The sequence below is a fragment of the Oculina patagonica genome, chromosome 6 (genome assembly GCF_052425735.1).
Source record: "Oculina patagonica isolate OP01 chromosome 6, crgOcupat, whole genome shotgun sequence".
Classification (NCBI taxonomy): Eukaryota; Metazoa; Cnidaria; class Anthozoa; order Scleractinia; family Oculinidae; genus Oculina; species Oculina patagonica.
This window is the reverse complement of record NC_135763.1, coordinates 23499571-23511348: the sequence shown is the minus strand read 5'-3', so window position 1 is coordinate 23511348 and position 11778 is coordinate 23499571. Positions and strand designations below refer to the sequence as shown.

The 11778-nt window shown below is 39.2% G+C and overlaps 2 protein-coding genes across 2 annotated transcripts; one reads left to right on the top strand and one right to left on the bottom strand.

Moving 5' to 3' along the window:
* Nucleotides 1-2044: 2044 nt before the first annotated feature.
* LOC144657189 (uncharacterized) lies at nt 2045-5693 on the bottom strand. Its single transcript, XM_078517502.1, has 2 exons — nt 5416-5693; nt 2045-2703 (listed from the first exon to the last, which is right to left on the bottom strand). Exons 1-2 carry the CDS (start codon nt 5632-5634, stop codon nt 2359-2361), a joined length of 564 nt encoding a protein of 187 aa, XP_078373628.1. The 5' UTR covers nt 5635-5693; the 3' UTR covers nt 2045-2358.
* A 2793-nt stretch (nt 5694-8486) lies between these two features.
* Nucleotides 8487-10446, top strand: LOC144657150 (membrane progestin receptor gamma-B-like). The gene has a single exon (XM_078517458.1). It carries the CDS (start codon nt 8863-8865, stop codon nt 9898-9900), a length of 1038 nt encoding a protein of 345 aa, XP_078373584.1. The 5' UTR covers nt 8487-8862; the 3' UTR covers nt 9901-10446.
* Nucleotides 10447-11778: the final 1332 nt, after the last annotated feature.

Here is an 11778-nt window from a genome sequence, read left to right as displayed (position 1 = left end):
ATAACGACGGGCTGGTTGTTATGCGAAATCAAGAATGTTGTTTGTGCGTAATGGATGAATCACGAGACATTTCGTCGTCTCGTTACGATAGGGGCCCTTAATTATTGCAATGTTATGCGCATTCGAATCACCCACTCAGTATATACAGCGAGAAAGTCTTTCAAGATGAATTCTGGTAAGTCTGCAATGTCCTTTTTTATGTAATTTTATCTAACCGGTTATGCAGTTAAGATTGTAGCCAAAAGCTATATAGGAGAGCTGTTGCCTCTCCGTATATTTAATTGTTATTCTAATCAGGTCGCCTTTTCGATCGGTGTCATCTCACTTAAACTTACTAATACTGACGTTATTAAGCGACATAAGGACAAATTGTGGCCGCAGCGAAAGCCATCAGAACGTCGCTTTAATAACGAATGTTAGTTTGACAATAACTTTATAACCTTCATATTATTGCCAAACATCCGACCTTTTGCGGGTGAAATTAAGGGTAGAACAACGCAATAGCTTGATTTTTTTATTTTAATTGCTTAGTAGGTAAGGTAAATAAAGTCTGCTTTCGAGCCAAATGGCCCATCAGGCCGAAGCTTATCCCAGTATCAGTAGCATGAAGCGACAAGGAATATTTCTACTTCCCCTAGGCCTTGGATGGGATGCTAGTCCATCGCAGGGTTACCCCCAGCATTAAATATATACACCTGGGTGGAGAGGGGCACTGTGAGAGTAAAGTGTCTTGCCCAAGAACACAAAACAGCGACCCCTGCCAGGGCTCGAATCCGGACCACTCGATCCGGAGTCAAGCGCACTAACCATCATCAGACCACTGTTACACCCCCCCCTTAGCGAAGAAGGTTTATTGCAATAATAATAATAATCCACCGGCTGTAATGTGTCCATAACGACATAGACGGGTTTCTATAACAAAGGTTTTATCTTTCAAATTTGATGCGTTTGGACAATTTTGATTGGTTTTTAACAGATGGGCATTTTGTGTAAACTAAGCTATAGCGATTACAGGTACAAGGCCTGCATTCGGGCCAAAGAGAAGCGACAAGTGTATTTCGACTGGCCTCTGGATTGAATGCTAGTCCATCACAGAGATACAACCAGAATTAAATTACTTAGTACCTATTTTTTGCACAACTGTAGCTGTTATTAGCTTTAAAAATTTGTAATACATTGAATCGTATAAAAATACCCTAATACTTAGTCAGCATGTGGTCTTATTGGGTGTCTAGAGGCCCTGTGGAGAACTTTGAAATTTGAAAATTTGAAATTCAGAATGGAGCTTTCAGTCAAAAACACTCAGCACAGGTTGCCAGAAAACACACATTGTTTCTATAAATAGCTAGAACATATACAAAAATTACAAACATCTAAAACAGTCAAACAGTGATTATTTTATTGGGTGGTTACTTTAACAACCATTGAACAAATTAAGAACTTCTCGAAACTTCTAGGTTTTTGCTGATACGCAAAATCTAGTCAATCAGTCAGCCGTGGCTATTATATATGAGAAAAGTTGTCAGTTTTTAACCCTTAATATAATCAACAGAATAATTTTCATATAACGAATAACGACAATTTAAAACAAAAGGAAAAGAAAGCTACTTGCAGAAAAGAATCGAGTGACAGGCCCGGTAAAGCCTGGTTTTCATTAGCGACGCAAGCACAAGCGCAAGCACAAGCAAGATCACGCAAAAAGGCAAATTTGGCAAGCACAAGCACAAGCATCCAAATGCAATGCGCTTGTGCTTTTGATTGAGTCGAAGCCTTTTTCACGGAGAACTAAAAGTTGTTATCCTTGCGCTTGTGCTTGCGTCGCTAGTGAAAACCAGGCTTAAGATTTCCACACACTGTTTCCACTATAGCTCACTATGCTACAAATTGTCTTACGAGGGCTCTTCCTCAAACGCAGCACAAAGCAGAGTCGTGGTCATGAATATAGAAATCTCTATCGTAATACTACTATAAATCAACGTTTCCTTTTTTAGAAAATTATTGCGAGCCTGCTTGCAACACGATCTTCAAAGTCAGTAACCAGACATTTCTTTTTACGGGTGTATTTTTTATTTAAGTGCTTGCTAAAGAATGTTAATGTACAGCACATGTTACTCTTAAAAGAAGGTTTAAACACATAGTCAAAAACTGATAACATTACAAAGTCGTAAAAGGAATCTTTTTGTGCTACATACAATGTAAGGCCTATATATAAGATTTTTGATAATTCCGCAGGTCTGTTGACAGAAAAACAACCGTAAAATGTTCAAATTATAAAACAAACCTTGATTACTTAAAAAAAATACTTGATATTATAAAAAACATAAAAAAATTAAAAATCATAAGACTGAAGGAAAACTTTCAAGGCTTTTTCTCCTCCTGTCGCTTGTGCTCATGCTTCCTTCTCATGTGATGCCCTCTCTTTATCACTTTTATCAATCGTTTGAGCTGTTCTTCTGTCATATTCGAGTTCAGCGCCAATATTTCACGTCGCAGATTCTCTTTATCGATTTTGACGCCGTCATGGCGACGTCCCATGTTGCCATGGTTCCTTTTGTGGAAGCCGTGCTTGTGGTGGGCATGGTTGTGTTTGCTTTCGTCCTTCCGCCGAAAATGGAGAGCGCCGTGTTTATGGCCTCTGCGGTGCTTAGAATGGACATGTTTGTCTTGTTCCTCTGTGCTATTAGTATTCAGGGGCCCTTTATCCTGATGTTAAAAGAAATTTGTTATTACTTTTTTGTTTCTATAAAAATTAAAAGGGCGCCTAAAGCTGTGATTAACACGAGGACCTCTAAGCATAAATAATCGAGCTCGAATGTAAACTACAATTACGTCGAAGTAGAACAAATCCAAAGTTTCTAAAGCCTATTTTAATGCAGGGTAACCTTTTTTTTTTGTTTCGCAAATATGTTCGTACCCAGACTAGGGGAGTCCCTCTTTTCCTTTCCTTCTCGCAAGGAGGGGGAAAGGTCGAAAAACCGAAAGAAAAAAAATGGGCGCGCGTAAACTGGGGATGAGATTCGCAAGAAAAGAAGGTCGTCGTTCTTTCCGTTTTCCTTGCGTTTTGCCCCCAGTTTTCGCGCAAACATTTTCCTTTGCTCAGTTTCTTTTTCTTCTTCTTTTTCCGCTTCTCGCTCAAGAAAACAGAGGAAAGAGTGGGACTGCTCGTAGAAAGAAACTGAAACTGAATCAAATATGATGCAATTCAAATAAAGATATCTAAGCTTTGAGAAAATGTGTCCAAAATGCCTTCAATGAATGAATGAATGACAGTTTTCTTAATTATGGCTGTTTTTTTTTTCTTACTAGAGTCATAACATGAAAGACAATAGTAAGAACACTTCTTTAAAAAGTTCCCGTCTTACTTATCATTATTCAAACAGTTAAGGGTATGACTCAGCTAAGAGGAATGTTACTACGGAACTCTTGGGAATAATTAAGCCTTAATTATTCCCATTGGGGCAAACTTCAACGTGTTAGAATGGGAAGCCATAAAAACAGAAAACAAAGTTAAAAAAAGCAAAATATCCGAGTTATTTTAGCTTTTGGCTGCGTTGCCAAATTATTTTGTTGTAGGCTAGGATTTCGCCCTTGAATTCGTTGTTTGAAAGTAATACTTTGGCTGAGGGCGATTTTAATGAGTTCTATATGTCTTTTCTGCTGTTTGAATATGTTGTTTAGAGGGCGCTTTTGAGTTCGATGGTTGTTGTGATTTCTGTTTGTTTCCACTAAGTTTGAAACCCTTTTCCTATGAGCGGACATTTTTGCACTTGAAAAACAGGGGAAAAGGAGCGTCAAAATATGGTCGAAAATACAAATAAATAACAAAGTTTTCATTAGTGAAAGAACTTCAAAACAAAACTAAATGACCAATCGTGGGACGCATTGTGAAAAGGACAAGACAAACAGCGCTAACATCTGGTCAAGTTATTCAAAACTTCCAGGATCAACTTATTACTAATTCATACCACGTAGAATTGATCAATTGAAGTTTCTATATTTTGCTAAGTTACAATATATGTTTCAAGTACCTAATCGCTCCCAAGACTAACGCAATATCGAGTCATAAAACTGATTTGCCTTTCACAGCAAGCCATTCAGTCACTAATAAAATCCAATATAGTCAAGCCTGCTTTTATAGCTACCATTACGCCGACCACGCATATGTTGTGTTTGAAAGAATCGTTTGCAGTAGCAAATCAACCTTTTTACACGTGCACCATATTAAAACACGCGACAATTTGTCGAAGGAATAGTATAATATATAGGTTTTTCGAGAGCCACTTTGCGTCCATGGCTAATAGTGTGCGAGAATTGTAGCATTATCTTACAAACGATGGCGTTAATGATATTGTTTGCATGCAAACTGGCTTTATAAATAAAACTTCACGTATATTATACTCCTACTTTTGAAAGTATTTGAGTTGCTTTTTCGCTAACTATATACTCCGATCGACTCAGTGCATGATACAGTCCAACAGATTTCAGCGCGACTCTTGCCTTTTTGTGGCAAAACGAGTGAGGGAAACACATCTCTTAGTTTCTAAGGAAAAGTATATTTCGTTATCGAACAGAAATAGGTCTATTGCTCAAGCCAAAGAAGTCACTCTATCTTTAAAAGACAATATCTCTTGTACAACCTTCTCACAACAAGATATTGTTACCGTCTTTTGGAATTTTTCTAGCAAAATTTTCTACAGCTCGGATTTTAGCGTAAACTTTTTTATCAAATTATAGCATACTCATAGATTATTCAAAACCTTACTTTTTCATTAAATGGCTTCTGGCTGAGTTAAGATTTTGTCTGGGCTGGAAACCGCAGAGATTAAAATGTCGCGAATTTTACAGAACAGCATGAAATTGTAAACCAAACACACAATATACAGTCGAACTCAGTGGTTGTTCTTTCAGAGCTTCCTCGCTCCAAAATAACTGCTGTGCTGTAAAAGAACTCACATCGAGAATTAAAATTGTTTAATAAACGTTTTTGTTTATAATCAGTTCGGCTCACGAAACTTATTGCGAAGCGAGGAAACTCTTTCAACCGCGGTGCGTTAGCATAAAAAATAAAAGCCATCACTTCATGCATGGACCAATTCGGCCGGCAGGACTTTGGCCTCGTTTTTTTAGATTTTAGCTACGAAAAATAGCAGGTGAACACAGTACTTTGGCTTCATTGTGCGAGAAATCGAATTTAAGAAAACTGAACAAACCCATGTGAAAAGCAAGTTTTGGCATTTAAATGACAGCGAACTAACGAATACAAATTTTCCGCCGCGCGGCATTTTGCGGAAATCTATAAATTTTAAAAAGCCGGTCGTGGGTGATTTTGAAAATTGATCGTTCGCTGATATCTAGATAGCAAGCATTAATACAGAAAGTATTTCTGTTTCTAGGCATTTCGCTTAGTTACTGTACCTGATTTTCTTCAGCGGCGGCCTTGTTATCTTGAACTGCCTCGAGATTATCCTGCGCGGCTTTCCGTACCTTTCGCATGACTTTAGACGCAATTTGTTTTTCGCCTTCAGACAGAACATTTCCCTTCGCACGCTTGTGATGGTGTTTTCCTCCATCGACGGCTTGTGCAAGGAAAACGCAGAAAAGAACCAGCGAAATCAGCCCAAAGACCTTCATCATCAAAGCTTGACGCTCGTTTCTTGACAAAGAACTCGACTCTAATTTATTCCGCTTTCAGGATACGCAGGTGCGCGTTCAAAGAGACTTCGCGGCGATTACGTCATATCCGAAAATTTATTCTCCTTTCTACTTTACCGATGCCTCCGTTTGTAGAAAAAATAAGCAAACAACTTATAATGTCTTATTTATTTATTTTATATTTTCGATGACACTTCTGCCATCTAGCTTTCTTGAAATACAAGCAACGATAACTCATCAATCTTAGTTAAAAAGTAAATAGGAACAATTTATATTAAAATACATGTATTCAAATTCGTACTCCTTAGCATTTATGAATTAAAATTGTCTACTTTTCAGATTTCAAAGGCGCGTTCGAATCATTTGCAATGCTTCCGGGTTAATTTACATTTATAAACTTTTTCTTTATTTTTTCCTATGTTGACGTTTTCGAGCCTCAGAGCGTTCATTGAGATTTCATTATTTTTAAGTTAAGATTCGTTCTTGTGGGAATAACTAAAGATAAAGGCAATCTGTTTATCGTACAATAATGGAAAAATTCAACTTCGTTTGCTGTGTCACTGATTACTAACATCAGTGCGAGAAAAATCCACGAAATTAGACAACTGACTCGACTACCGTAGTAATTTGATGTGGCCTCCAGCTCGCTAATTTAATTTTGAGAGTCGAGGGGTGCCAATTAATTCTGGTAGCTAGAGGGAGGGCGCTTATAATAAACAAGAAGCTTATTAGGGAGGTGTCCTATTACTTTGCGATGTAGACATACTTTGCAACAGCGAGGAAACTCAATGCGCATGTGTCAACGGAGAAATCGATATAAGTAAAGATTCGCACTACAATTTAGGGGCGACAATTAGATTAGAGGTACTTATTGGAATAAGAACACTTTTAATAATATTTGAAAGAGCAGCTTCACAGGGGTGGGAACAAGATACACTACACTTTTTTTGGGGGGGGGGGGGGGCGGGGGTCCTCAACAGTTAGAACCAATCAGATTTGACAATAGAAACATGCACGTTACTGGCCGCGCGTAGCCTGGATTGGGTTAGTCCAGTTCCTGGACTCTCTCTTTCGTGCGCCCCTTATGGGGGCTGAACCAAGGCGCGCGTCTCGTTCTGCGCCTGGGTTCAACCCCTATAAAAGGCACGCGGAGGAGAGAGTTCAGGGACTGGACTAGGATTGGGTTTGCCTGCGTTTCGGAGACGGACTGCGTTCGAGACTGCGTTTCCACTCTCACTGGATCGAGCATATTGCACTCACCCAGGTGTCTAACTGGGTACTGGTGACGGCTAATTAAGCCTGGAGTATCGATCATGTGATACCAACCAAGGGAGTAACAGTGGTCTTATAATTGCTTCATTCTGGAAAATCTGGAGATAATTAGTCACTGCAAACACTACGGCACCCGGTGCCAACCTTTTCCTCTCTCATTTTCCTCAATTTCTAAGGCCCGCGAGTACTTCATGGAATTTTGTTCCTAAGGTGTGCTACTGCTACCCAGAACTCCAAATCCTGACCCTATTCGAGACCAAAATAAGTCATTTTAGGAACCCATTTTCACTGATTCAATTCAATGTAAGCAAGGACCAGCGTGGATCTAATCAGCTCTAAAATTTAATTACAAACGAAAAAAAGGCTGAAATATAAAGTAAAGTAAAGGAATATAATTCCAATGTGCCTTTTTCCAGGGTCTTACAAATAATAACTCTAAAGACCCTGTAGACTTTGAAAAAGAAAGGCATTGCCTCTCGAAAGATTGGTATTGACATTATATTCCACCAGACCTTGCCTGGCCTCTAATCCATACCCAATTTTTATACTGTTAGCGTATCTAAAGTGGTAAACCGAGCTTTATCAGTATAGAATAAAACTTTTTGTTACTCCAAAAACAAATCTAAGTTTTTCTATCCTTTGTAAAACACCACCAGACAGTTGACCTCCACGCAAGAGCACTCTAGGTTGTCAGGGGACTGTCTGGTGTACGTCTATCCTTTGTAAGGTGGGTTCTACCTGAATTTGAATGAATTTTCAAAAGAAAGAAAAAAAAATTAAAACACCACCAGACAGTTGACCTCCACGCAAGAGCACTCTAGGTTGTCAGGGACTGTCTGGTGTACGTCTACCAATTTTTAACTTCAAATTATAATTTTACAATCACATTCAATCTCCAATATTTCTTATTTCTCTCAATTTTACTAATCCTTTGAGAAAAACTATCTGCTCCCAAACATCGGATCCCTAACTGAAATCACTCAACAATTTACAAAACACCGCAAAATATAGATATATATATAATGAGCTCAGGGTTTTTAGATTTCTTGTAACGCGAACGAGATATTTCCGTTAAACCCATGTTAAGCGAAACCCCTGCGCGCCTTAAAATCGATTACCGTATTTATTCGATTTAGCGCCCAACCTCGAATAAGCGCCCACCTCGAATAAGCGCCCACCCTTAAGGCAGGAAAAGTTAATAAGCGCCCAGCCTCGAATAAGCGCCCACCCCCACCCAAGAAAAAAACTGAAGTCCATAAAAGGAGTATTGATTATTGAAATTGACTATGTACTACTAAGAAGACTTCCCCCATGACCGAGTTTTCTTAGTATTGTACAGAAACTTTCAATGAACAATTAAATTTCTGCTTTGATACATCTTCACGTTTTGTTATTATTTATTGTTTTGTTACAAATCTAAACTTAACATTTGCCGAAAATCGTAAAAATTTAATTAGCGCCCAGCCTCGAATAAGCGCCCACCTCGAATAAGCGCCCACTCTCAAGGGCCAAAAATTTAATAAGCGCCCAGGGCGCTTAATCGAATAAATACGGTATTAAAACGGGTGAACAGAGATGGTGCTAAACAGCCCCCCAACCACTCTACCCCCGCTCGGTCCCCCCGCTCCGGGCTACAGTCCCAATCCTACACCGCCACCCCACCCTACCAGGGGTAAAACTGGGACTATTTGAAAGTAAGACGATTCAAAACAAAATATTAAGCTTAAATTTATATGGTTCAGTTTATAGTAACTTAACTTTAAGTAAAAGAACAAGTTAGTAATCCACAGCTTTTGTTCTTGCGAGAAAAGTCGGAAAGGAAAGGTCAACGGTGTTTCGTAATGATTTAGACGATTTACGTAAGAGCCCTTTTACCAGCATGCGCTGTGGGCCATGGACCGAAGCTGAAAAGGTCAATCTTGTGTGAAATTTTCCAAAATGGGAAGCTCCGTTGAAATAAGCTCTGATCTCAATTTCAATCGCACCGAGGATAATTTCAGTCTTCCTGATTACAAAGTTCCATTTGAGTTTCGTGAACCTTACATTTTATCCGGCTATCGTCGCCCTCAAATATCTGCAAGGGAATGTTTACACAGCCTCTTCAAACGATCCAACGAAACCATCAATGTCTGGTCGCATGTAATTGCCTTTGCAGTGCTCGTTTGGCGCTCGATCGTTGTCTTCAAGCAGCACAATCCATTTGACGATGCATTTGTTTATCCGTTGCTATCGTTTGCTGTTGGAACATCTGCAATGTTTTTCATGAGCGCCGGAGCACATCTGTTCAACTCCATGTCGAGCAAGACCCGCCATGTTTGTTTCTTCTGCGATTACTCTGCGATCAGTGTCTACGCGTTTTCTGCTGGACAGGCGTTTTATTTTTATTCAAGACCTCTGAACACAGATTGGCTAATATTCCGCTCTTATTGGCTTTTTGTGGTTGTGTGTGTCTTTGTTTCTATTTTATCCACGTACTCTTGCTGTGCTTCAAGACACCGTTGGATCGATTTCAAGTTTTTACTCCGCACTGGAACTTTTGCAGCATCGTTCTTTATAAACACTCTGCCATATTGGGTTAGAATGTATCAGTGCACGTCAGAAGCAGACTGCAATGTTGTGTCCATCCCTTATTTCAAGCGACAGTTCATGTTCTTTGCTGTGGCTGCTTTCGCCAATGGCAGCAGGTTACCCGAAAGACTTCTTCCAGGTGTTTTCGACTTCTTTGGTCAAAGTCATCACTTTTTGCACGTTCTTTGCGCTATTGGTACAGTGGACGAGTTTACAGCCATTTATTTGGACATGTTAGGAAGGAGGAAAGCTCTGGAAGATTTGTCACCAATTCCCACGTTTACAAACAGTCTTTGTCTGACATTGCTTGTACTAGCTGGTAATATTGCTGTTGTGTTTTGGTTCACAAAGTCCATCAAGTCAGCTGACAATGAAGACAAGAGGAAAGCACGAGGTAAAGGAAACTGAACTGCTATTGAGAGAAATCAGCCACTGAATAGTAAATCCGGTCCCTGCCTTTCCAAAATAAAATTCACGCCCCCTTGACACCCCTATTATTTTGGCAAAACAAAGGGCGTTAGGGGGTGTGAATTTTATTTTGGAAGAGCAGGGATCCATTTTTAAGGGGGAAGTCAAAACAAGGTGTTTGAGGTGCCATTAATATTAATCATAATTTCTGTTTTGATAACAAAAAGCAGTAAAATGTTCTTTTAGTGTGATAAAAAAATCCATATTCTAATTGGTGTTGGTGTTGACGCAGACTGTATTTCTCCAATTGAGCACCCATCCTCAAATACATGTGCCCTTCCTCTAATAAGCGCAGGGCTGCAATTTTTTTTTCTTTTTCCACTTAAAAGGACATATGTCCTACTAAGACACCATCAGTCAGACAAAACAAAATTGTGGTGGGGCATCACCAAAAACAAAAGGTTGAATTTTATTCATTGTTGCCTATAATCAAATAAAATGAAAACACACCATTTTCCTAATAAGAAAAGGACATATACCGGTAACTACAATGTCCTGGTTTTATATGTATATTATATTGTTAGTGCACCTGGTTGTTTACTTGTCTGAGGAAATACAGTCACTGTGTTGCTCATTTGGGTGTTCATTTTTATTACATTATTTTAGCAAATATATAGACTTATTGCCGACAACTTGTTTCTCAGGAATTATTTCAGAGGGTAGCAAAGGGGGTGTCGTGATCCCATTTCAGTTACAAATTTTAACCAAATTCGTGTGTCATCTATACTTGAAACAGCAGAATTCACGAATCACATGTCTTTTCTAGCTATTTTCACACGTCATGGTATAATTTTTGCCCTAGTTTCACGCTTCACAGACTTGTAGGGTTATGGTTTTAAACCTTTTAGTCTAGAACATTATGTTACATGCTATCAGGTTATTGAGGCATCTCTATCCATCCAAGTAAAGGTGCTATGTTTCTTAATTTTCGAGTCATTATCACAAAATAAATCCTAAATTCTGAATATGGGAAATGGTCTGATCATTTAACATGAAATTCCCTTTTATACTGAGTTTGGATAATTATTTTGTGTCATAAGTCGTTCATGTATGTAGCCATAGAGCAGTTTTCACTTGAGAGTCAAAAGTGATTCCCATTTGCTTTGGTTTTGCTTTACTATGCTTATATACCTGCCAACTTTTCCTGGTTCAAAGGCGTGAGATTCATATCCTGAGAGTGCCAGGATTTCCAAAGACAATACTACCATGTCTGAAGTTTCCTGAAGACGTCCAAAGTATTCTGAAGACGTTCAGAACAGCTTACACATTAATTTTTTGGAAACTGTTTCTGTTATAGTTGTAATAACTCACATTTTTCGACCAGTGGTAAGACTCATGCCTAAGGGGTGAGAGTTGGCAGTTTTATGCTTAGTGTTTGGTTTTAAAAACTCCCACCACTTTCTCAGCCAATCAGAAGTTAAACCATAACCATTTGTTACTACATCACCTCGCCGCCCCCCCTTGCGCCTCGCTTCGGCTCCGTCCCCCGTGGTTCGCTCCCCTCGCTCCGCTTCGCCTCGCGCCCGGTTCCGCTCGGGTGCTCTGCACACATTTTCCCACGTTTTGTGCTGACTGCATGTACCGTAATTGCTTCAAGTTTTTTTGGTTCACTGGATTGTATGTGTCCTTAGTGATTGGCCAAAGTAATTACTTAGCTTTGGTTTTGGTATTTTAACACAAAATTGAAAAATAATCCATATGGAAACTACCAACTCCCCTAATGGGGCTTTACAAGGCAGTTGATTTAAATGTGTAAATAACATAACGAGTGTTAAAAATTCCAACTAGCAGAGGCAGACCAGTTGGCTATTTACAAGC